A 27,533-nucleotide genomic window follows, 5' to 3' on the forward strand; every position below is an offset into this window, starting at 1 on the left:
ATGAAAAGATTAAGAATTTTGTTCATGTAACCATTTTTTTTAAAGATTTATTTATTTATTTGAGAGGCAGAGTCACGGAAAGAGGGAGAGACAGAGAGAGAGTTCTTCCATCTTCTGGTTCATTCCCCAGATGTCCACAAAGGCCGGAGCTGAGCTGATCTAAAGACTGGAGCCAGGAGCTTCTTCTAGGTCTCCCACATGGGTGCAGGGGCCCAAGCACTTGGACCATCCAGCACCGCTTTCCCAAGCCTTCTGCAGGGAGCTGGATGGGAAGTGGAGCAGCCGGAACTTGAACCTGTGCCCATATGGGATACGAGCGCCACAGGTGGAGGCTTAACTTACTACCCCATAGTGCCAACCCCTCATGTAGCCATTAAAATTGAATTCTATTTCAGAGGTTTTTTTGTTTTTGTTTTGTTTTTTTTTTACTTCCCATAAAAATAAATTTTATTTATTTTTACTTTTTTAACTTTTACTTAATAAATATAAATTTCCAAAGTACAACTTTAGGATTATAGTGGCTTCCCCCCACCATAACTTCCCTCCCACCTACAACCCTCCCATCTCCCTCTCCCTCTCCCATTCCATTCACATCAAGATTCATTTTCAATTATCTTTATATACATAAGATCAATTTAGTATATATTAAGTAAAGATTTCAACAGTTTGCACACACACAGAAACACAAAGTGTAAAGTACTGTTTGAGTACTAGTTATAGCATTAATTCACAGTGTACAACACATTAAGGACAGAGATCCTACATGGGGAGTAAGTGCACAGTGACTCCTGTTGTTGACTTTTAAACAATTGACACTCTTGTTTATGGCATGAATAATCACCCTAGGCTCTTGTCATGAGCTGCCAAGGCTATGGAAGCCTTTTGAGTTTGCCACCTCCGATCTTATTTAGACAAGGTCATAGTCAAAGTGGAAGTTCTCTCCTCCCTTCAGAGAAAGGTACCTCCTTCTTTGATAGCCCATTCTTTCCACTGGGATTTTCTTTTTTTTTTTTTTTTTTTCCAGAATGTCTTGGCTTTCCATGCCTGAAATACTCTCATGGGCTTTTCAGCCAGATCCGAAATGCCTTAAGGGCTGTTTCTGAGGCCAGAGTGCTGTTTAGGACATCTGCTATTCTATGAGTATTCTGTGTATTACATATACATTCTGTGTATCCTGCTTCCCATGTTGGATAGTTCTCTTCTTTTTTTTTCAGAGTTTTTAAATTGTTGTTTATTTTATTTATTTGAATGGCAGAGTGACAGAGAGGTAGAGTTAGAGGTAGAGATCTTCCATCTGCTGATTTACTCCCCAAATGTTTGCAAAGTCCAGGGCTGGGCCAGGCCAAAGCTAAGAGCCTGTAATTCCATCCAGGTCTCCCATGTGGGTGGCAAGGGCCCAAGCGTGTGAGCCACGTTCCTAGGTGCATTAGCAGGGAAACATTGGAATCAGAGCAGCTGAAACCAGTACTGGTGCTCTAATACGGATGCCAGTAGTCTTAATTCACAGCACCACAATACTAGCCCCTAGTTTTTGTTTTTTGCTTTTTAATTTTAGAGACAGAGTGACAGCACGCAAGGGAACAAGAAAGAAAGCACTCCTGGTTCACTCCCCCAAATGCATGAAATGGCGTGGGTTGGTCCAGGGCTGAAGCCAAGAATCAGGAATGCAATCCATCTCTCCCACCTCGGTGGCAAGGAATCAATTTGTTGAACCATCAACTGCTGCTTCCTATGGTCTGCATTGACAGGAAGCTCCAATAGGAGTTGGACTTCAGAACCAAACCCAGGCACTCTGATGTTGGATGGAAGTGTCTTAACCTGCATCTTAACTGCTAGGCTTAAACCCCTGCTTTCATTTGAGGTTTTTTTGTTTGTTTGTTTGTTTTTAAAAGTTGAATTGTACAATATTAAATATATTTGCTTGGCAGTATTCTACAGTAGTTCGTTCTTCCTTCAACAGACATCTGTTTAGTTTCTAGCTCAGTAGTAGGGATTTAGTCCTCCATTTTAGGAGGTGTAAAAGAGGTCTAACAATTCTACTCATGCAGATTGAAGGAGTTCGAGCCATTTATTAGTATGGAGAAAGTTATGGTAAGATTTGATTTAGTCTTTTTCAGATATTTCAGAGTCTGTGAGATTGAAGAGGGGGCAGTCTTGTTTATTATTTCTGAAGGCCTATTAGAGCTATTCAGTGGAAGTTATAATATGGCAGATTTTAGTGCAAAGCTCAGAAGAACCTTTCTACTGTGAAAACTGTTCTACAAGGCACTGTGCAGTTTTTCATAAGGAATGCATTGCATTTGTCAGTGTATTTAAAACAAAGATTAAAAAGGATCTGTCTAGGCTTTTTAATACTGAGCCTTGGGGAGAGTTATGGGTAGTATTTAAAGTGTTTGTTAACCTAAACAAAACGTTTTAAGTAAACTCTAATGTTTTTTTAAAAGTGAAGAATATTAAGTAGCAGAACAGAGTAATATCATGCATACCTGTGACTTTGTCCTCACTAGAACTCACAAACACTTTCAGACTACTGTAGAATTGTTGTAGGTGTCACAAACTGTTGTTATGGACAGTAAATAACAGTTACATTCAAAATTATAATTGTCAGTGTCACCTATAGATCTTGTTATTTATTAATAAGAAGTACATATACACATCTATAAATATATTTCCAAAAATTGCTTTTTTAATGTTTCTATAATTTGTTTCAATATGATTGTTTTACTTCACAATCTATTTTATTTTAACTATTCAAAACCTTCTGAGAAGGGAGTCTATAGACCTCACTGTGAGAATGGTCTATGTCACTCTAAGAGTTAAGAAGCCATGATCTATCTAATACTTAGCAAAATGGTATTGAAGAACTCTGAAGTTTAAAAGGACTTTTTGGTGAATAGATTCTGTGTACCTAGTTACTGTTGACAAGCTCATCACCTTTTCTCTGCTCCCAACACCTCATGGATATTATATGGACTGGTGGCTTGATTCAGGGAAAGCTGCACAGGCAAGTCTGTGTCTGTGTGCAAGAGATGACTTCAGGTGGGTTTGTATTTAACATTACCATGTGCCACATAATGAAGTTTAGGTCTGTGGTAAACCCCATGTGTGACTGTGGTCCTGTGATTGCATCACCTAATAGCGCCTTAGTTTATTGTAAGTATATTCTGTGCTGTTCAGACAATGACTGAAATGCCTCATGCATTTTTTAGAACATATCACTGACTGTGACACACAAATCTATGTTTTTTCCTATTAAATAATTATTTAAATTGTAACTTTAATTATTTAAAATGTAACTTTAAATGTGTTTGAGATATTTACTGAACAAGGAAGCTGTGCCTTTCTTTCCTATAGATTTTTAAGTAACAATATTTTGATTGACCTCCAGAGTGTGGTAAAAAGAAACAACAGTTACTGGGGAAAGCTATTCATTTGACTTTAGTAATTTGCTTATTTGATTTAGCTTTCTGAATTGCCTTTTTTTTTTTTTTTTTTTTTTTAAAGAATCCTGATGTAGCCCACCCAAAAGAAGCAACTGCCACATCTGCTTTTACTGGTATTCGACCTGCACGAGTTGTGTCTTCAACTTCTGAGGAAGAAGAAGCATTCACTGAGAAATTTCTTAAAATTAATTGCAAATATATAACAAGTGGCAAGGTAATGAGTGACACTTTAGAGAAAACTTTTAATCATGCTTTTAACTTGTTACTAAAATATGATATTTTGAAATTTGCATTTCAAGTAATTAATGTCAGCAACTGCTGGAGCATTTCAAAAAAGTATTGGTGATGCTATTAATTTGAGTTAGTAGGAACTTTTCTTGTAATTTGGAGTCCGCTGGTTTGTTGCAGTTCTTAGAGGCAATGGGTATAAATAGATTCAAAACAATAGGCACAGCTAATTTCCTGTTGTTAAAATATTTCAAAAAGCCCTCTGCTGAGGACTATTTGAAGTGCTAACTTTTTGCAAATTTAGTGTAACACACAAATGGGAAGATAGCTTATATTCATTTAGGAGCTATTGTACATGCCAGAACATATTCAAGGTCTTTAATTTATCAATTCAACAAAAGCCTGTGAAATAGATGGTCCTACAGGAAAAAAAATCTGAAGAGGTTGGTATGTCCAAGATCTCCCTATCATGCTCAGAATTTAAACCTAATTTAAATCTGTTTTATGTATGAAACTTTGCTGCTTTTCTAAGCAAAAACTGCTGCTCTACAAAGAAAATATTAACATGAAACACAAAATTGGAAAATTAACTCCCAAGTTTTGCTTTGAAAGTAGCAATAACTTGATACTGACTTCAGAAGTCACGTGAGAAATACTATTATTATAATAATACAAAAATTACAAGTATTTGAAATACATGCTCTAAATTTCCCCCCATGTTCTGTTGTTGTAGCTATACCCATAAATCTTTCATTTTCATTCATTTCAAAATATTTTCTCTTGACTTCTTTTATGACTCATGGAATATTTGAGTGTTTTAATTAGTTCCCAAGTATCTAATGGTTTTCCAGTCATCTTCCTGTTACTAATGTCTAATTTGATTCCCTGTTGTCAGAGAACATAATTTACTACTATTTGAAGGCTTACTTTATTGAGGCCTGTTTTATTGTTCAGAATATGGTTTTTCTGGATTAAAGTTAAGTTACACTTGAAAAGAATGTATATTCTGCTGTTGGTGAGTAGCATATTCTAAAAATGTTGGTTACTCGCATTGGATAGTGGTGCTTGGTCTTCTTTTTTTTTATTTTTTTAAGATTTTTTTTTTGAAAGGTGGAGTTACAGAGAAAGAGGAATAGACTGGAAAGAGATCTTCCATTTGCTGGTTCACTCCCCAGATGGTCCCAATCGTCAGAGCTTTTTCTGGGCCTCCCACATAGGTGTTAAGGGTCCAAGTACTTGGGCTGTCTTCTGCTGCTGTCCCAGGCATATTAACAAGGAGCTGGATTGGAAGTGAAGCAGCCAGGACTTAAACCAGTGCCCATATGAGATGCCGGTGCCATAGGTGGTAGTTTTATCCTCTTTGCCACAGCACCAGTGCCAGGGTGCTGGACCTTCTGTGTCCCTACTGATTTCTGTCTATTGACAGAAAGACATTGAAGTATCTGTCACTGTGGATTTTCTCCTTTCAATTCTGTCAGTGTTTATGTGTTTTCAACTCTGCTATTAGGTGTAAAACTAGTTCAAGATTTTTATTATGTCTTGATAAATTGATTTATGAAAAACCCTTTTTATTCATGGTAATATTCTTTGCTATGAAAGCTATTTTGTTGGATTCCAATAAAGCCACTGAAGCCTCCTTTGGATAAGTATTAGCGTGGTTTATCTTTTTCCATTCTTTTGTACTTTTAGTGTGGGCCTTTTAAAAGTGGATTTCTTGTAAGGAGTATGCAGTTGAGTCCTGCTGCCTTAGATAATCTCTGCATTCTTAGTATAATTATTAATATGAGTAGGTTTAAATCTACTGTCTTGTTACTTGTTTTCTATTTGTCCCAACTGTCCCTCTTTTCTACCTTCTTTTGCATTGGGATTTTAAAAGCAATCACTTTATTTCCCTTGTTGGCTTTCAAAGTTCATGGAAAATGCATTGAAAAGATAAGTTGATTTTGATGCAAAACAATTTTGAAATCCATGCAGTTTTTCATATTACACATTTTTGAAAATGCTTTATATGTATGTGTGAATGTTTGAGGGGGCACCAAAATCTTTCTATCCCTGTATTTTTTTAAAGATTTTTTTTATTTATTAATTTGAAAGACAGAGTGAGACAAAAAGGAAGAAACAGCCAGGGCTGGGCCAGGCCAAAGCCAAGAACAGGAAATCCATCCAGGTCTCCCACACAAGTAACAGGAACTCAAGTACTTGGGCCATCATGTCCCAACTCCCAAGTGCATTAGCAGAAAACTGGATTGAAAGAGGAGGTAGGACTCTATCCCAGGTGCCCATATATGGGATATAGGCATCACAAGCAGCAGCTTAACCTGCTGTGCCAAAACTCCTACCCCTAAACTTAATTCTGTTTTCCATGAGCTTTTTAAAGGACTATTATTAGTGGCAGCTTTAGAATTTATAGTCTGTATCCTTAATGCATGTATATCACATTCTCACTTTAAGTAACAATCTATGTACACCATGTAGTATGAATTAGTAGTATACAGTAATATACATACATACATGCATACATCATGTAGTCTAAAATTCTTAGAACAGTATGCGTTCATCTTCTTCCTCACCACTGGCCTTTGTTTTCTTATTATTACCACTTTTATTTCTGTGTATGTTTTTAATTCCAAAAATAACATTGTTAACCAGGTTTACTTTCAAATGTTAATTTAAAGAAATTTAGTAAGTCAGGAGAAAGTATATTTGCCCATTTATTTGTCATTTCCTTTTCTCTTCATTACTTTGGACAGATCCAGATTTCCATTTGGTATCATTTTCCGTTAATAAGATTTCCTTCTAGATTTCTTACAGAGCAGAATAGGTGGTAATAAATTCAATGTTTGTATGCCTGAAAAAAGCCTTTATTTTTCATTTTGTTTTTAAATTGATACTGTTGTACTTAGATGTCTTTTCAAAATTAAGTATGTGCATATAAAAGCTTTTTAAAAAATCTTTAACTTTTGTGTCAACCTATGTGTTGAATATTTCCTCTTAATGTTACAGTAGTTTTAACTTAATAGAAGAATTAAACAGAAAGTGGAGTTCACATGTATTTTTTAGCACATAATTTCTTCTATTTTTGACATCTTGTTAGGGCCAGAAAAGCCTTTAGTCTATAGCCTGCTTGCCCCTTTACTCAGACAGTATCCTTTTGAGTATTCTGAGACCCTGTAATATGAGGGTGGAAAAACAGAATTAAAAGGTAAATTCATTCTGCTGCAAAAATTATGAAATCCTATGCATATCATGGAGAATACATATTACAATAAAACTATGCATGGATTTTTTTAAGTTGCACCAAAATAAACTTATCTTTTGATTCAGTTTTTTCGTGAACTTTTTGAAGTCCCCTATACAAGGATATTTTGGTCTGATTAGAGAGAACATAAACTGTGCTACTCTGGACTTTGGAGAATTGTTTCCTTTGCTCCTCTTGAGTGCTGTTTCTCATCCTGTGACAAGGAAGCTTGACCACATGGATGATCAGCGGTACTCAGCTGAAAGCTTGATGGTGACCATCTGTAGATAAAGGCTTTCTCACTGGGAGCGCTCACCTCTTCTTGCCTTTTTCTCTTTTTCTGCTTGTAGCTTTTTTTTTTTTAACTTTTATTTAATGAATATAAATTTCCAAAGTACAGCTTATGGATTACAATGGCTTCCACCACCCCCCCCCCCACATAACTTCCCTCCCACCCGCAATCCTCCCCTTTCCCACTCCCTCTCCCCTTTATCAAGATTCATTTTCAATTCTCTTTATATACAGAAGATCAGTTTAGCATACATTAAGTAAAGATTTCAACAGTTTGCTCCCACTCAGAAACATAAAGTGAAAAATACTGTTTGAGTACTAGTTATAGTATTAAATCTCAATGTACAGCACACTAAGGACAGAGATCCTACATGAGGAGTAAGTGCACAGTGACTCCTGTTGTTGACTTAACAAATTGACATTCTTGTTTATGGCCTCAGTAACCACCCTAGGCTCTTGTCATGAACTGCCAAGGCTATGGAAGCCCCCTGAGTTCACCGACTCTGATCATATTTAGACAAGGCCATGGTCAAAGTGGAGGTTCTCTCCTCCCTTCAGAGAAAGGTACCTCCTTCTTTGATGACCCGTTCTTTCCACTGGGATCTCACTCGCGGAGATCTTTCATTTAGGTTTTTGTTTTTTTGTTTTTTTTTTTCCCCAGAGTGTCTTGGCTTTCCATGCCTGAAATACTCTCATGGGCATTTGAGCCGGATCCACATGCCTTAAGGACTGATTCTGAGGCCAGAGTGCTGTTTAGGACATCTGCCATTCTATGGGTCTGCTGAGTATCTCACTTCCCATGTTGGATCATTCTCTTCCTTTTTTATTCTATCAGCTAGTATTTGCAGACACTATTCTTGTTTCTGTGATCCCTTTGGTTCTTAGTCCTATCATTATGATCAATTGTGAACAGAAATTGATCACTGGGACTAGTGAGATGGCATTGGTACATGCCACCTTGATGGGATTGAATTGGAATCCCCTGGTATGTTTCTAACTCTACCGTTTGTGGTAAGTCAGCTTGAGCATGTCCCGAATTGCACATCTCTTCCCTCTCTTATTCCCACTCTTACATTGAACAGCGATCACTTTTCAGTTCAGTATTAATTACAGTATTCAACCAGAAGTATTAAGTAGAACAAACAAAAAAAAATACTAAGTGGGATACCATATTAAGTTGTTCATCAACAGGCAGGGCGAGGGCTGATCAAGTCACCATTTCTCATAGTGTTCATTTCACTTCAACAGGTTTCCTTGTTGGTGCTCAGTTAGTTGTCCCCTATCAGGGAGAACAAGTGGTATTTGTCCCTTTGGGATTGGCTTATTTCACTCAGCATAATGTTTTCCAAATTCCTAACAGGGATCACTTTTCAGTTAAAATTTAAACACCTAAGAATAATTGTGTGTTAATTACAGCTTTGAGAGGGAGGTGCCTTTCTCTGAAGGGAGGAGAGAACCTCCACTTTGACTATGACCGTGTCTAAACAAGATAAGAGTCGGAGAACTCAAGGGGCTTCCATAGCCTTGGAAACTCATGACTGGTGCATAGGGAGATTACTGATGCCATAAACAGGAGTGTCAATTTGTAAAGTCAACAACAGGAGTCACTGTGCACTTACTCCTCATGTAGAATCTCTGTCCTTAATGTGCTGTACACTGAGGCTTAATGCTATAACGAGTACTCAAACAGTATATTTCACTTTGTGTTTCTATGGGGGTGCAAACGATTGAAATCTTTACTTAATGTACACTAAACTGATCTTCTGTAAAAAAAAAAAAAAAAAAAGAAATTATCAATTCCCAACTTGACTCTCACTGGGATTAAACATGACAATAGGTCTGATCTGATTTCATCATCATTTAAAAAAAATCATCTATTATTTTTCACTTTATGTTTGTGTGGGAGCAAACTGTTGAAATCCTTACTTAATGTATACTAAGCTGATCTTCTGTATATTAAGATAATCGAAAATGAATCTTGATGTGAATGGAAGGGGAGAGGGAGTGGGAAAGGGGAGGGTTGTGGGTGGGAGGGACGGTATGGGGGGGGAAGCCATTGTAACCCATGAGTCGTACTTTGGAAATTTATATTCATTAAATAAAAGATTAAAAAAAAAGTTACCATAAAAAAAAAATTACAGCTTTGAAACAATCTCTACTGAGTATTCTGGGGCAATTGTCAAGTTAATCACATTTGTTTCTCCTTATTCAGGTATCACTGAATTGCTCAGTGTTTCAGTATTGGTAAACACTTATTCCATGTATTTTAAGTGAATGTGTGTGTATGTGTTTTTAGCAGTTTTAAGCAAAATTAATTCTTGACTAAAAGCAGGAGTTCATTTTTAGTAACTGAATAAAAGTCTTTTGTAAGGTTCAGAGCACAGGTAAGGTTATTGGCAGGATTAGGACAGGTCCTAATGCGTTCTGGTGTTTTGCACGATAATGTCCTTGGGGGATGGCTCTTTATTTTTTTTTAATAGAAAACTTTTATTTAATAAACATAAATTTCAAAAGTACAACTTTTGGGTTATAGCGGCTTTTCCACCCATAACCATCCTCCCACCCACAACTATTCCATCTCCCACTCCCTCTCCCATCCCATTCTTCACCACGATTCATTTTCAATTATCTTTATATACAGAAGATCAACTCTATACTGAGTTAAGATTGCAACAGACTGCACCCAAACAGACACACAAAATATAAAGTACTGTTTGAAGATTAGTTTTACCATTAATTCTCATAGTACAGCACATTAAGGGCAGAGGTCCTACGTGGGGAGCAAGTGCACAGTGATTCCTGTTGTTGATTTAACAATTGACACTCTTATTTATGACATCAGTGATCACCCTAGGCTCTTGACATGAGCTACAAAGGCGATGGAAGCCTCTTGAGTTCACAAACTCTGACCTTATTTAGACAAGGCCATAATCAAAGTGGAAGTTCTCTCCTCCCTTCAGAGAAAGGTACCTCCTTCTTTGATGGCCCCATCTTTCCCCCGGGATCTCACTCACGACGATCTTTCTTTTTTTTCTTTTTTTTTTTTTTTTTGACAGGCAGAGTTAGTGAGAGAGAGACAGAGAGAAAGTTCTTCCTTTTTCCGTTGGTTCACCCCACAAGTGGCCACTGCAGCCGGCGCGCTGCGCCGATCCGAAGCCAGGAGCCAGGTGCTTCTTCCCGGTCTCCCATGTGGGTGCAGGGCCCAAGCACTTGGGCCATCCTGCACTGCACTCCCGGGCCACAGCAGAGAGCCAGACTGGAAGAGGAGCAACCGGGACAGAATCCAGCGCTCCAACCGGGGCTAGAACCTGGGGTGCGGTGCTGCAGGCAGAGGATTAGCCTAGTGAGCTGTGGCGCCGGCCAAATATCTTTCATTTGGTTATTTTTTGCCATAGTGTCCTGGCTTTCCATGCCTGAGCTACTCTCATGGGGTTTTTAGCCAGATCTGAATGCCTTAAGGGCTGATTCGGAGGCCAAAGTCCTGTTTAGGGCATTTGTCATTCTATGAGTCTGCTGTTTATCCCACTTCCCATGTTGAATCATTTTCTCCTTTTTTGGCTCTTTATTCTAATACAGAGTATAGTGAGCAGATAATTATACTTTGTCATACAAATTGTCTTTGCTGTTTAATCTTCATACAACTTGATTGTAGTAAAGCTATTTACATAATAATTATGGTAATTATAATAGTTAAATTATTGTGCACTTAAAACTAAAAAAAAATTTAAAAAGAATATAGACTTTCCTCCCTTTTGGGATGAGTACCCAAACCATAGTCTTATGTTTTAGTATTTGTAGAAATACTAAAAGCCTAAAGTAAGCAGTAAATTTTCTTTTGCAGATAAACTTTATTTTCCATTAGAAATATTTTTCTTTATAAGATTTGTCAGGTAATTGCACCTAAGGAAATGGAAGTTGTTAACACAAAAAGTAATCTGTGCTCAAAATATCTGAAGGTCATGTGGATTAAGGAAATACTTTAATTGGAAACCTCTTGCTCACAATAGTCTTAATATGATGTTGTTAGTATCCAGGAGTTATAAAACAGTAGTTAACAATAATGAAATGGGAATGCCTTAGTGTCAGTTTATGATCTTAGTAAAATGAATTTGAGAAGTTGCTTTCTTAGGAGATTTTCATGAATCTTATGTTGAAGAAATACTTCTATTTTCAACTCTTTTATTAATTGAGTATAACACATGACAGATCCTTAAAAATCCCAGCTATATAGACACCCTTATTATGTAGGAGAGTTAATAAGCTTGAAGAATAGATAACACATCCTTTCAATAATAGTGCATAATAGTAGTTTCCTGGAAACTAGCAGTAGTTTGGTCAGTCTGGTGAATAGGATTTTTAATCCACCTTGTTGTAGAACACCCAAAAACCTGTGTACACTCACCTTACACGCAGCAAACATATCACTGACACTGGGTTGGCAGAATAAAGTGAGAGTTTATTTTGCAGCATGCAGAGCAAGGAGTCAGGCAGCTATCACTCAGTTCTCAAACTTCTGAGAGATTGAGGGTAGTGAATCTTATAGATTAAAGTTGGGGTTGAGCAGGACATGATTGGCTCCTGTGGGTCTCTGGTTTGTCTGTAGTGCTCATGGTCTTCCTTTTGACTGGTCAGTAACAGAAGTCTAGTATTCCTTTGTGATGGTGATGTGGACTCTGTCTGGAATCTATTGGCACATTGGATATTACTTTGTTTAATCAGGGCTCGGAGTTCCTGTGAAGTTCTCAGAATAGTCTAGCATTAAGATGTTGAGTATAGAGGTGACATTTGAATTCTGAGTCTTTGCGTCTTTGCGATTCTTGGATTTGCAGACTGGTCTTTTTGCTGCTTCCATAATTTAGTGTGTTAATCTTTAGCAAGGAGTTGACTTGTAGTCATGAAAGTTTATACAGAATCTGCAAGCCCCCGGAGAGAAACTGAGGCCCAGTAAAGTCTATAACAAAGGCTTGAAGAGTAGGGGCGCAGTTTTGCTTTTTTTTAAATTTAACATTTATTTTTATTTATTTGAAAGACACAGTTACAGAGAGAGGTAGGGAGAGATGGAGAGGTCTTCCATCTGCTGGTTCACTCCCCAGTTGGCCATAATGGCCAGGGCTGGCCAGGCCCAATCCAGGAACCTGGAACTTCTTCTGGGTTTCCCACGTGGGTTCAGGGTCCCAACCACTTGGGCCATCTTTTGCTGCTTCCCCAGATACATTAACAGGGAGTTGGATTGGAAGTGTAGCAGCCAGGTCTCAAACCAGCACTCATATGGGATTCTGGTGTCACAGGTGGAGGTCTAACCTACTAACTCCACAGTGTCAGACCCTCAGTTTTACTTTCTAACTCAAAAAGTAGAAGCACAGTTTTAGGAAACTTTTCAGCAGTGTTGGTGTGAGTAGAGAATTAAAAGTATTATCATTGCACTGTGCCTTTTCTACCATACATAGCTGGTTACAATTGTCATTATGAAATCTTAAAAAGTGGTAGCTAAAAATGCAATGTTATACTAGTGAATCAAAGAATCAGTTAAAACTAATACATCAGTGGAATTTATGAAATCAAGATAACTTAAAGTCTTTCCGAAAACCTGGAGTTTGTTTTCTTTATTTCTGATTGTTTAGTTTCATTTCTCAAATAACTTAATATTTTTGAAGACATATTTATTTTGAAAGTCAGAGTTACAGAGAGAGAGGGAGACAAAGAGAAATCAATCTTCTGTTCAGTGGTTCACCCTCCAGATGGCTGCCAGCAGTGGCTCTGGGCAAGGACTGGAGTTTCATCTGGGTCTCCTACAATGGGTGATGGGGCCCAGTCACTTTAGCCACCTTATGCTGCCTTTCCCAAGGCCATTAGCAGTGAGCTAGATTGAAAATGGAGCAGCCAGGACACGAACCACTGCCTATATGGGATGCCAGTACTGCAGGTGATGTCTTTACCTACTATGCCACCAGCTTGGTCCCTCAAATAACTTAAATATATAGGACGTGGGAGAGAGAGGTGTGATGCTATGTAGAGCCCACTTTTAGTTATCTATTTCTTGGGTTATGCTTGGCAATGTAAATGTTTTCTACAACATAAATTAATGTGTCTCTTTGCCTTCAATGGGCATGTATTCCAGGAATACAAATTGATGTATGTAAATTTAAATAAAATATTGGAAGATAGCCAGGTTATAGTTTATGTAAAGTCACTCTGTGTTTATACGATCTGTAGTCTGAATCAAAAGAGATGTTGTTCAGAGTTTTTGATTGTTTCCTTTTCCCCACATAGGCTTCTCTCTCCAGTATTGCATTTATCTATTCTAAATGATAAATGTCTCTTACTTGCACATCTGTAGTAGCTTTTTTCCATTTGTGATTAGTGAAAATTTTGAATGATATTTTGGTTTTCTGCTTGATCATTTTTTAAGGTAGTATCTGTTATAATTTAAAGTTTGTAAAGTTAAGCCAGATAAATTCACAGAGCTGAATTTGGAGCTATATTTGGTAACTATAGTGAGGAAACCACACAGGAAGCAGGATGCAAATCAGTACAAAGCATGACTCATGCCTTGCAGGACTTGACAACCCTTTCTACCTTATTAAAGTTGTCTTCTGATATGTGATAACTCAGTATTTAACTGAGGTGGCAAATTGCAGTTCCTGACTAGATTGTTTCAGCATAGTGTATGATATTCTTTGTATTCTGACTCTGTTACTGAGAAAATTTCGGTTTTATTAAACATGTTTTCATGAAAAAGCCATAGTTCTTGGATAAGATATATTTTTCATGAGAATGCCATAGTTCTTGAATGTAATAATTATAGATATATATATATAGTAGATGGCCTAACATTAGAAGGAAATTAGTAAAATTAGCTATAATACTTTTTGAAATCTTGAACTTTGAGATTAAATGTTACTTTCTTTTTTCATCTTAGGGCACAGTCAGTGGTGTGCTGCTAGTTACACCAAATAATATAATGTTTGATCCACATAAAACTGACCCTTTGGTTCAAGAGAATGGCTGTGAGGAATATGGCATCATGTGTCCAATGGAAGAGGTGATGTCAGCTGCAATGTACAAAGAAATTTTGGATAGCAAAATAAAGGAATCCTTACCCATGTAAGAGTGATATTTATACTCCTTTGCAATTTTATTACATCTAGATAGTTGGCCCTGATCTAATACTCCTATTTTCTTAATTTTGTTATAGCTGCCTTTCATTTTATCAATAATGGAACAAAAATACATCTAGTATTGAAAAGATTATTGTTAATGTAACTAGAATAGTTAGTAATTGCTTTAGATTTGTGTATTTCATCAGAAAACTAGATATTTGAAAAGTTACTTGTAATATTCGTTTAATTCAGTCTTTATAAGCCCTTTTTATTTGGACAATATGAAGAATTCTAAATCACCTTTGTGAGTCACCTTTGTCAGGCAGGGGTAGTTAAAAGATTTTCCTTGAGGTGTGGAATTTGAGAGAGGTCACATGAGCAAAGACCTGACGTTATGATAGCCATTAATTTATGTGTTTATACAAGAAAATATAAATTCTAGGAGAGAAAACTCTCTAGTTGCAGAAATATAATGTGTTTACATTATATATCACAAATATAATGTGATACTCTTTAGGGGATTTGTGTGATACCATAACAGGTGTGAGACTACAGGTAATATGCTTGACCAAACTAATGACCAGTGAGAAAAGGGGAACAAGAAATAAAAGGAAGGCCGGCGCCGCGGCTCACTAGGCTAATCCTCCGCCTAGCGGCGCCGGCACACCAGGTTCTAGTCCCGGTCGGGGCGCCGGATTCTGTCCCGGTTGCCCCTCTTCCAGGCCAGCTCTCTGCTGTGGCCAGGGAGTGCAGTGGAGGATGGCCCAGGTGCTTGGGCCCTGCACCCCATGGGAGACCAGGAAAAGCACCTGGCTCCTGGCTCCTGCCATTGGATCAGCGCGGTGCGCCGGCCGCAGTGCGCCGGCCGCGGCGGCCATTGGAGGGTGAACCAACGGCAAAGGAAGACCTTTCTCTCTGTCTCTCTCTCTCCCTGTCCACTCTGCCTGTCAAAAAAAAATAATAATAAAAATTAAAAAAAAAAAAAGAAATAAAAGGAGAAAAATTATATAATGTAAGTATACAAAGAAAGAAAAGGATATAGAAAGGAAGAAACTTGATAAATATATGAAAGAACCCCCTGGGCCTTCCATCCATGACTTGGTGAACAATTTAAAAACTGGCTTTACTTTTAAGTGATACTGATATTTAAATCCCTATATTAGCGCATAAGTGGATGCTGACTGTTTTAAAATTAACTCAAGGGAAGAATAACTTAACAAAAGAAACAGCAAGTTATTATTGTCTCTGAGGAAGACTATATGAATCATTAGGATACCTCTGATAGAATAAAATCCCTTATTCAGAAAGTCATTTTTCCATCCAGCAGATACTACTTTGGCTCAGTAAACTAATCTGTTGAGATACAGATAATTCCTAGAAGGTATTGTTATTCTCTGCTATTGATCGTACTTACAGATTATCATGCAAAGACTGTTTCAACAAATAAGGGTTATTGGGAGTGGGTGGAGAGATGAGACAAATGTGAAGAGTGAAGAATTGGGTTCACAGAGAAAGAGGAAAGTTATTTGTATATGGACAGATTATTAGTCACTGCTAAGATGCCCTCTTTGTTGCCCTGCTTTTTTGTTTTATTATAATAGTTTGGCTTTTTCTTACTCTGAAGAATTTGTAGAATCTATTCTACAAAAGTGATCTAGGGCTCTTCCTCCTTCATATCACTGTTTTATCATTCTTACTTTCCCCTGGAAAGAACATACATTTGATCCCCAAATATAAAAAAAAATAAAAACATTCTCCACTAAGAAATATTATTAAATCCTACCTTGTGAGTTAATTAGCATCATTTATCATCAACATTTAACCTCATTGAAACAACATTTGGCATCAAATGGAATCAGTAAATCAAATGGTTTTGCATAGTAATGTCATATACAGCAAAATGAGGTAGAAGATGTGATTGATTTATTTTTCTTACACTACTTGGGTGGTTAATTTCAAAAGTAAGCTACAACTGTATTAAGCAGTAACAGCATTATTGACACAAACGTTTAGCCTTTCAGCATGTTAAGTTGGTACTATACTCATCTAGTTACCTTAACTGTTACCTAAGGGTCTTATAAATTTAAAAATCATGTAGTTAGGATTTCTCAAACTTTTTGACCAGTTCTGTCTCTGTATGTGCAGTTTGAGTCAATCACCAGTAGATGACACTATTGCATATTAAATAACACAAATTGCTTGTGTTAAGATAAAATCAGATGCAAAGGCAGTAGAGGTATCAATTGGATTTCCATTAGTTAATACTTCAAAAATGAATTTTGTACCCATTTATATAAATTTTTCATGTTTGTTGCAGAAAATTTTAAAAGTACAAAAAAGCAAAAGAGAAAAGGTGTTCACATTCAGAAATAATCAGTTATTTTTGTGTTGTCTTACTTTCCAGTCTTTTCTGTTCATTCTATTTTTACATGCTGTCAAGTTGTATTTCCATAAATGTGACTACTTTTTCCATTAAAAACATGGAAATTCAGTTAGGAATCCAGCTGTCTAATACCTAAACTTTTTACCTAGACAAACTCTCTTAGAATTGGTACTCCAGGGTTGTCAGTGTTAATCTGAAGATTTCCTCGAAGTGCCTTTGTCTCAGGCCTATTCAGGGTTGGTGTTAAGCCTTGTGTTTGAGCCACATATTTTTGTTTAATTTCTCTTTGAATGTAAACAAGCACTGTGTGTATGTGAGTATATATGTGTGTGTATGTATAATAAGCCAGTGTCTTTTTACTGTGTTAAAAAATTTTAAATTTGAATGAAACATTTCTCTTTTTATTTTCTGTAGTCCATTACTAAGTAAATTTGAGTTTAGAATAGCATCCTTATCCATAGTTGATGCCATCAAATTCTTTTCAAGTAGACTATTTGTAAGGAAATCAATTTATATTAATGTCTCCCAAATCTTAAGCAATTGATGCAAAAACCTGACTTAATGCTTGGTCTATATAAATATGTCTAAATTTTTATATTTTGTTGAGATTTATACTGCATTCTTTTCAAGAAATCTTTTAAAGTTACTAATTCCATGTTCAGCTGATGAAATGAAGTACTATAACTTTAAAAGTCTGATAGTTTTTAATTTTGTTTTATGACAGAGATACAGAACCATTATCTGGAAGGGACTACTGCCATTCAAAGAAAATTAAAGGAGGTAGTACTGAAGAGGTAGACTCCCGAATCCGCGATGCAGGTAATGATAGTGCCAGCACTGCTCCTCGGAGCACTGAAGAATCTCTTTCTGAAGATGTGTTCACAGAATCAGAACTGTCTCCCATAAGGGAAGAACTTCTGTCTTCAGACGAGCTGCGAAAGGATAAGTCATCTGGTGCATCCTCAGAATCTGTGCAAACTGTCATTCAAGCTGACGTGGGTTGTTTGTCAGTCAAGGCAGAGTCCACTAATGCTCCTGGTCCCTTAACATCTGATTCTGGACATTCCACAAACGAAGTTGTGACTTTATCTAATAAAACTGATTTAAATAATCGTGAAATGGCCACTAAAGAAGATCAGACTACAAACAACTTTCAAGAAATACCAGGCCCTAAAGAACAAAGCACAAATAGGAAAGGCAATGCAGATCAAGATTTTTTTCATGATGAGAATTCATTACACCAGGAAGAGGATGAAAAAGAAAATATGCCTTGTGGAGAAGCAGCAGAATTTAAACAAAAGCAAACTATTAACAAAGGAAAACAGGGAAAGGAGCAAAATCAGGACTCAGAGACTGAAGTAGAAGAGCTACGCAAACTCTGGAAAAGTCATTCTATGCAACAGACCAAACAGCAAAGAGAAAACATTCAACATGTGTCACAGAAAGAAACTAAGCATAAAATTGCATCTCCTGATGGACATGTAGAAAGTAAGTGTTAAGGAATAACTAAAATTAGTTCATTTCATGGTATATGTCTCCCTCTTTGCACACTGACTCAAAAAGCTGCTGTATCTTAGGCTAATCTGATGGATAATCTAGTGGCCCCTGACTGATAGTACCTGGTGAAAAGTATGTGTGGTCTGGTACCTGTAGTCTTTTTTGTATCCCACAGGTGGTATACATATAATGAGAATGTTCAAAACATGTTTAAACATCCTTTTTAAAAAGTATTTTATTTATTTGAATGGCAGAATGATGTAGCAAGGAGCAGAGACAGAGAGAGAGCTTCCATCCACTGATATACTTCCCAGATGAACACAATAGCCAGGACTGGGGCAGTCTGAGGCCAGGAGCCAGGACTTTCATATAGGTTTCCTATAAGGGAGGCAAGGGCCCTGCTTTCCCAAGTTCATTAGCAAGGGTCTGGATTGGAAATATAGCACCTGGTACTTGAACCAGAGCTCCAATATGAAATGCTACTGTTGCAGGCAATGGCTTACTGTGCACGATAATGCCAGCCCTTGTATAAACATTCTATCTTTAAATAATTTTTTCTCTTTTTTTGTTTAGATAAAGGAAAAAGATTTAATGTTATTTCATATATACAGCTTTAAGAACATAGTGATGCTTCTTACCCTCCCTGCCATCTTCCCTCTGCCTTCCTTTATTATCCTTCTTTTAATTTTTGCAGGGGCATAATTTTCAGTTTACTTTATAATCCCAAACATACCTCTCTGCTAAATAAGTAATTCGACAAGAAGAAAGTAGAAAGACCACTGTTCCTCAGTACTATATAGACAAGGGCTATAAATAATAATCAGATATCAAGATGTCAATTTCACTCATACACATTACTTTTTTTAGTATTGTATATATTAGTTACCACAAATCAGAGAAAAGATATTTGTGTTTTGGGGACTGACTTATTTCACTAAGCATAATGTCTCCAATTGCATACATTTTGCTGCAAAAGACACAATTTCATTCTTTTTTTCTGGCTGAATAGTATTCCATCATGTATATATGCCACATTTTCTTTTTTTTTCTATTTGTTTGAGTTGTAATTATGGTAGTTTAATTTTTTTTTCTTTTTTTTAATTTTGTTTAAAGAATACAACGTCATGCTTTTAATATTTACAGATTTGGGAACATGATGCTTTTTTGCCCCCAATCTGCCTCCCATGCATACCAACCATACTCCTGCCTTTCTTCCTCCTCCCTCTTCATTTCTTGTTCTTTTTTTTTTTTTTAAGATTTATTTATTTACTTGAAAGTCAGAGTTACACAGAAAGAGAAGGAGAGGCAGAGAGAGAGAGGTCTTCCATCCGCTGGTTCACTCCCAGATGGTCGCAACATCCGGAGCTGTGCCAATCTGAAGCCAGGAGTTTCGTCTGGGTCTCTCACGTGGGTGCAGGGACCCAAAGACTTTGGCCATCCTCCACTGCTTTCCCAGGCCGTAGCAGAAAGGTGGATCGGAAATGGAGCAGCTGGGACTAGAACCGGTGCCCATATGGGATGCCGGCACTGCAGGTGGCAGCTTTACCCGCTACGCCACAGCGCCAAACCCCCACTCTTATTTTCTATAGAGTTCAGTTGCCAGTTAATTTTTATACCATAAGATTAACCCTACACCAAGTAGAGAGTTCACCAATTTGTATGAAGAAAAAGAAGTAAGGAACAAAAACAAACAAGAAAAACATTGTTCCCCGATAGTCAAAGAGAAAGAACTGCTAAGATCAATCCCATTCACAATAGCTACAAAAACAATCAAATACCTTGGAATAAACCTAACCAAGGATGTCAAAGATCTCTACGATGAGAATTACAAAATCTTAAAGAAAGAAATAGAAGAGGATATCAAAAAAAAAATGGAAAAATCTTCCATGCTCATGGATTGGAAGAATCAATATCATCAAAATGTCCATTCTCCCAAAAGCAATTTATACATTTAATGTGATACCAATCAAAATACCAAACACATTCATTTTGTGTGTTTTGTGTGTTTCTTTTGCTGTGCGGAATCATTTTAGCTTGATATTATCCCATTTGTCTGTTTTTGCTTTTATTGGCTGTGTTTCTGGGGTCTTTTCAAGAAGACTTTGCCTATGCCAGTGTCTTGTGTTTCCTCTAGTAATTTGATGGTTTCATGTCTTAGTTTTACATCTTTGATCCATTGTGAATTGATTTTTATAAAGGGTTGGGTTAGGGGTCTTGTTTCATACTTCTGCACACACAGGTTCGATTTTCCCGATACCATTTGTTGGTGAGACTATCCTTTTCCAGGGAGTATTTTTAGCTTGTTTGTCAATGATTAGTTGTTTACAGATGTGTGGATCAATTCTGTCGTTCCTTATCTGTTCCTGTGGTTCACGTTTGTGTATCAGTACCATGCTGTTTTGATTATAACTGCCCTGTAATATGTCTTTAAATTAGGTATTGTAATTCTTTCGGCTTTCTTTTTTATTGCTTAAGGTTTTTTTTAGTTATTTGGGGTCTCCTGTGTTTCCATATGAATTTTAGGTCATTTTTTCCTAGATCTGAAACGAATGTTATTAGTACTTTGATTGCGATCATGTTGAATCTCTAAATTATGTTGTATGGCATTTTGATGATGTTAATTCTTTTAACTCATATGTATCTCCTATTTCTTAACATTTTGTAATTTCCATTTTAGAACACTTTAACTCCCTTGGGTAAATTTATCCCAAGGTATTAAATTTCTTTTTGTAGCTATTGTAAATGGGACTAATCTTACAAGTTTTGCTCAGCCATGACAAATTTTTATGTATAAAGAGTCTATTGATTTTTTTTAGTATTTTTATTTATTTGAAAGACAAAGTACAGAGAGGCAGAGCCAGAAAGAGGAAGAGAGGTCTTCCATCAACTGGTTCACTCTCCAGATGGCTGCAGTGGCTGAAACTATATTGATCTGAAGCCAGAAGCCAGGAGATTTTCCTGGGTCTCCCACAGAGGTACAGAGGCACAAGGACTTGAGTCATCTTCTGCTGCTTTCTCAGGGCATAGCAGAGAGTTGGATTGGAAGTGGAGCAGCCAGGACTCAAACTGGTGCCCATATGGGATGCTGGCACCACAGGCAGTGGCTTTACCCGCTACGCCACAGCACTGGCCCATGGCCATTGACTTTTGTGTGTTGATTTTATATCCTGCAACTTTGCCAAACTCTCTTAAGATAATAATCTGTTAGTGGAGTCTTTTGTTCCGCTATATACAGAGTCATGTCATCTGTATACAGAAATAATTTCACTTCTTCCTTTCCAATTTGTATCCCTTTGATTTACTTTCCTTGCCTAATGGCTCTGGCTAATACTTCCAGAACTGTATTGAATAGTAATGGGGAGAGTGGCATCCTTGTCTGTTTCTAGATCTTAGTGGAAATGCCTCTAGTTTTTCCACATTCAATATGATGTTGGTTGTCAGTTTCTCGTATATTGCCTTGATTGTGTTTAGATGTGTTCCCTTTATATACGCAGTTTGTTTAAGGAGAAGGATTTTTATCATGATAGGATGTGTATTTTGTCAAATATGTTCTCTACTTCTATTGAGATAATTGTATGGTTTTTATTCTTCAATTTGTTAACAGGATGCATCATGTTTCATGACTTGAACTATCCCTTCATACCAGGGATAAATCCCACTTGGTCTGCATGGATGATGCTTTTGATATGTATTACATTTGATTAGCTAGTATTTTACAGAAGATTTTCACATCTTTGTTTATCAGGATATTGGTCTATTGATTTCTTTCATTGTTTTACAATTAATGTAATGTTGGCATCATAGAAAGAATTTGGGAGGATTCCCTCTCTTTCAATTGTTTGGAATGGCTTTTAAGAAGTTGGAGTTAGTTCTTGTTAAAAGTTTGATAGAATTCAGTAGTGAAGCCATCCAGTGCTGGAATTTTCTTTGTTTGCAGGGTGTTTTTTACTGATTCAGTCTGTGACTTATTTATTGGTCTATTTAGGCTTTGTGTGTCATTGTGCCTTAATTTTGGTAAATTTTATGTGTGTAAAATGTGTCCCTTTCTTCTAGATTTTATAATTTGTTGACATGAAACCATTTGTAGTAATTCTTGTTGATTCTTTTTATTTCTGTGGTATCCAGTATAAAATATTCTTTTTCATCTCTGATTTTATTAATTTAAGTCTTCTCCCTGCCTTATTTTGGTTAGTTCGGCCAGTGATTTGTCAATCTTGTTTATTTTTTCGAAAAACTAGCTCTTCATTTCAGTTACCTTTTGTGTGATTGTTGATAGCATCTGGGATGTTTCCAACTTTTGGCTCTTAAAAATGATGTTGCTATGAACATGCTATACAAATACCTGTTTGAATTATTTTCAGTATTTTTGGATATATATTTAGAAGTAGAATTACTGCATCATACAATAATACAATTTTTTGAGGAACCACCGCACTATTTTCCACAGTGGCTGCATCATTTTACATTCTTAACAGCAATATATAAAGATTTGGTTCAGTTTTTTTTTTTTTTTTAATACTGAGTTTATTTTGCATCTTCCAACTAAGTTACTTTGAAGACCTAAGGATTATATTCAGTAGATTTTAGCGAATTTGCTTACTTGAAGCAAGTTCTAGAAAAGATTGAATGTTTTTCCTTCTATAATGTTTTTCTTTCTTCAGAACTGGTGACTTATTTGACAAATACATTTTACAAAATATAAAAAAGTTGTTTGGAATTATCACAAAGAGGGGACCATTTCTAATACACTGTGTTTTGCTTACTACATTATGGGTCAAATGAGGCTTAGCTAACATTTCTTACATTATTTGTTGGAATATTGATCCTAGATTAATTTCATGTATATACGTACTTCCATTTTTTAATTTCAAACAAGTTTTTATAATGGGCTGAAGTAAACAAGTTAATATTTTAACTATTTTTAAAATTGTGGTTTTATGTAAATACATAATATTTATTTTTTTAGTTTTTCAGTTTCTTTTTTAAGGAATTCATTAATATATTCTCAGGGCTGCAGCAAATGGATAATTACTGTAGCACAACTCTCAGGAACAAACTGTATCAAAGAGCAACTTTCACCACCATATTTATAGCATTGATGTTCTCAATAGCCAAAATATAGACTCAGCCAAGGTACAGATAATCAGATGAATGGATAAAGGAAATGTGAAAAATATCTATATCGGGGCTAGCGATGTGGCGTAGTAGTTTAAGCATCTGCCTGCTGGGCTGGTGTCCCATATGGGCTCTGGTTCAAGTGTCAGATGTTCTACTTCCCATCCAGCTGCCTGCCGATCGCCTGGGAAAGCAATAAAGGATGGCACAAGTGCTTGGGCCTCTGTGCCCATGTGGGAGTCCTGGAGGAAGCTCCTGGCTCTTGGCTTCAGATCAGCCCAGTTCCAGCTGTTGCGGCCATTTGGGAAGTGAACCAGTGAATGGAAGACCTCTCTCTCTGTTGCACCCTCTTTCTCTCTCTCTCTGTAACTCAGCCTTTCAAGTAAATAAATTAATCTTTAAAAATTTATAAAAATAGATAAAAAAGAAAAATATCTGGATCTATATACATACATGGTGGAATATTATTCAGCTATGGAAAAGAATGTAATTCTAGTATTTGGATCAAAATGGATGCAACTGAAGTACTTCATGTTGAGTGAAATAAGCTAGATACAGAAAGACACATACCACATGTATTCCCTTATAAGTATAAACTAAAATTAAAAAAGAAAAAAAAATGAAATACAAAAACAAAAAAGATAGAAATACTTGTGTATATCAGCATTGCTGCAGATATTTTTATCAAACTTTGTTTTATATCTTTGTCAAGGCAGTGATTAAGAGTGATAACAGTACTATAGTTTTTATGAGCTGTGTTTATTTTAAAACTTGCAATAATGAATAAAATGAACATCTTTGCATTTTATTATTGTTTAGAGCCCTTGAGTATATTCCTGGTGAACTAGGGTCATTTTACTTATTGAATTCTGTTATTTAGTGGAGCATTAAACCTTTGACCTTAATTATTTCAAAATTTACCTTTTAACCATTTTAAGCCTCCAGCATTTCAGTGGCATTAAAACTTCATTCATCCTGTCATTCCAACATCACCACCATTCATCTCAAGAACTTTTCTATCTTCCCAAATTGAATCCCTGAACCCATTAAACAAAAATTGACACCTTTCCCTTCTCCATAGCCTTAGCAACCACAATTCTGCTTTCTGTGCCTGAATTTAACTACTCTGGGTACTCTATCAGTGACATCATACCATATTTGTCTTGTATTTCTGACTTGTTTGTTTAAAATAATGCCTTCAATGTTTATTCCTTTATTAACAAGCTTCAGAATTTCCTGACTTTTAAAGGTTCAATAATATTCCATATTATGTATATATTATGTTTTGCTTATTCATTTGTTGATTGCATGTGGGATGTTTCCAACTTTTGGCTCTTATAAATGATGTTGCTATGAACATGCTATACAAATACCTGTTTGAATTATTTTCAATATTTTTGGATATATATTTAGAAGTAGAATTACTGCATCATACAATAATACAATTTTTTGAGGAACCACCGCACTATTTTCCACAGTGGCTGCATCATTTTACATTCTTAACAGCAATATATAAAGATTTGGTTCAGTTTTTTTTTTTTAATACTGAGTTTATTTTGCATCATCCAACTAAGTTACTTTGAAGACCTAAGGATTATTATTCAGTAGATTTTAGCGAATTTGCTTACTTGAAGCAAGTTCTAGAAAAGATTGAATGTTTTTCCTTCTATAATGTTTTTCTTTCTTCAGAACTGGTGACTTATTTGACAAATACATTTTACAAAATATAAAAAAGTTGTTTGGAATTATCACGAAGAGGGGACCATTGATAACGTTCATATATAGATTTTGGAAGCAGTGTGTGTGGGAGGGACAGTGTTTATATACATATACACAAATGTCAGAGGGCTTCAAAAAGTTTATGGAAAATTCACATTATTTCTAACTTCCATTTTCTAAGAATTTTTCAATGCTTGTGTGTATGTGCATATATGTACAATTTTGATATTATGTGTATGTCTATATACATACAGACTTTTTAATGTAAAATCAGGATTATACTATATACAGTTGTATCCTTTCTTTTAATATTTTGTTATGAACATTTTCTTATGTCATTATAGGTCTTTGAAAACAAGGTTTTAATGGTTCTATAATTTCTTTAATCATTTCTACATTAAAATAGTCAGTTATTAACAATTCACAATGTTATGTGAATGCTGGTGTGGATTTTTTTTAACTATCTTTGCATGTAATAATTACCTTACGTTTTAAAACCTTTGGGGCCGGCGCCACAACTCAATAAGCTGATCCTCCGCCTTGTGGCGCCGGAACACCGGGTTCTAGTCCCTGTCGGGGCGCCAGATTCTGTCCCGGTTGCTCCTCTTCCAGTCCAGCTCTCTGCTGTGACCCAAGAGCTTGGGCCCTGCACCCCATGGGAGACCAGGAGAAGCACCTGGCTCCTGCTTTCGGATCAGCACAGTGCACCGGCCTCAGCGCACCGGCCACGGCGGCCATTGGAGGGTGAACCAACGGCAAAAGGAAGACCTTTCTCTCTGTCTCTCTCACTGTCCACTCTGCCTGTCAAAAAAAAAAAAAAAAAAAAAAAAAAAAACCTTTGGAAAAGCATAATGGATTCTGTGCTCCTATAGTTGTAAGGGCTGGAGATAATAATAGGGGTCAGGTAGATTCTGTCAGAAATTAAAAAGAGGCCGGCGCCATGGCTCACTTGGTTAATCCTCCACCTCAGTGCCGGCACCCTGGGTTCTAGTCCCGGTTGGGGTGCCGGATTCTGTCCCGGTTGCTCCTCTTCCAGTCCAGTTCTCTGCTGTGGCCTGAGAGGGCATTGGAGAATGGCCCAAGTGCTTGGGCCTTGCACCCGCATGGGAGACCAGGAGGAAGCACCTGGCTCCTGGCTTCGGATCGGCGCAGTGCGTCAGCCATAGCGGCCATTTGAGGGGTGAATCAATGGAAGGAAGACCTTTCTCTCTGTCTGTCTCTCCCACTGTCTAACTCTGCCTGTCCAAAAAATAAAAGGAAATTAAAAGGAGACAAATTAATAGCTGTTTTTGGATAGATGCTATAGATTGTTGCCATTTCATTTATTTGTTTTTTGGAATGAAAATTAGTTTTGAATGAATTTTGAGTAACTTCATATTCTTCATATTCAATAGTAGGGAAATATTCAAAGTTTGACTTAATGTTATAACTTTATAATATAAACTGTAGAATAAATAAATATGAAACTGGAATGCAACTGTGAGAAGAATGGTGAAAATTCATCCTTTTAACCATATGCAAATACTGGGGCTCAGACAAGTTGTGTCCCGTACTCATTATTACAAAAGAAAAAACCATGATGAGTGCTGCTAGATCTCCTGATGATCCAAGGGTTGTTGCCTTTACTTGTGCTGTTCTAACAAGCTAGGTAATGGCCAGATTATTGAACTCCACCCTCTTTATACATTGTAAAAGCATTAAAAGTTGTAGAAGTTAGCGATAACTCAGACTTAACTAACTGTTCAGCTTGTTGATTTTGTTTGTTGATATTGTCGATTGTTTTATCACATATGCATATTATGGCTTCAGAAATAGTACATTTTTGTCTAAGAACCATATTAAAGTAAGTCTTTAAAAATTATTCAAGCTTATTAGATGTCAGTTTAAAATAGTGACATGGAGTATGAAAAAATTGCAAAAATATATATCATTTATTTAGTTTGGGTATTGCAAACAAAAGTTTAACAAAAAGTTTCTAAAGCTTTTACATTTCTTCTTAATATTGACATAGTGTCATTTTATTAGCTTTGTGTTTTCTTGATTTTAGTCTTGTCTATATTTTACTTTTCATGGAAAAAATATACATGTTATTTAAAACAGTTCACTTGAGTACCAGTTAAGATTTTATTTTGTAGCTGTGTGTAAGAAGTTTGAAGGTAAACTTACATAATCAAAATTACTTAAACATAGCGTATGAGAATTAAATAAATACTTCTTACATCTCAATTTTAGGTTCTGCAATATTAAAAGAAAAGCGAAGACATCGGTTACACAAGTTCTTATGTCTCAGAGTTGGAAAACCAATGAGGAAAACATTTGTATCACAAGCTAGTGCTACAATGCAACAGTATGCACAGAGAGATAAGAAACATGAATATTGGTTTGCTGTGCCACAAGAAAGGTAAAAAGAATACAAAACAATCTTGAAAACATGATTGAGATTTCTTGAATTAAAGCTATTTTATATATAACAATACCAGTGGCATAGTTCCTTGAAACAATATTTCAAAAAGTTCATG

At 36.4% G+C, this 27,533-nt stretch overlaps 1 protein-coding gene across 11 annotated transcripts in view; it reads left to right on the forward strand.

Annotated features, from left to right (window-relative positions):
* Nucleotides 1–27,533, forward strand: part of OXR1 (oxidation resistance 1) — an 825,596-nt gene that overhangs the window by 732,226 nt on the left and 65,837 nt on the right. For all 11 annotated transcript variants that reach the window (XM_070075402.1, XM_008255816.4, XM_008255818.4 and 8 more), the window contains 4 exons: nucleotides 3,505–3,657; nucleotides 14,120–14,304; nucleotides 17,408–18,171; nucleotides 27,247–27,415. In XM_070075402.1, coding sequence (XP_069931503.1) covers nucleotides 3,505–3,657; nucleotides 14,120–14,304; nucleotides 17,408–18,171; nucleotides 27,247–27,415 — 1,271 coding nt within the window. The remainder of the gene's footprint in view (nucleotides 1–3,504; nucleotides 3,658–14,119; nucleotides 14,305–17,407; nucleotides 18,172–27,246; nucleotides 27,416–27,533) is intronic.

The sequence above is a fragment of the Oryctolagus cuniculus genome, chromosome 6, assembly GCF_964237555.1.
Source record: "Oryctolagus cuniculus chromosome 6, mOryCun1.1, whole genome shotgun sequence".
Lineage (NCBI taxonomy): Eukaryota > Metazoa > Chordata > Mammalia > Lagomorpha > Leporidae > Oryctolagus > Oryctolagus cuniculus.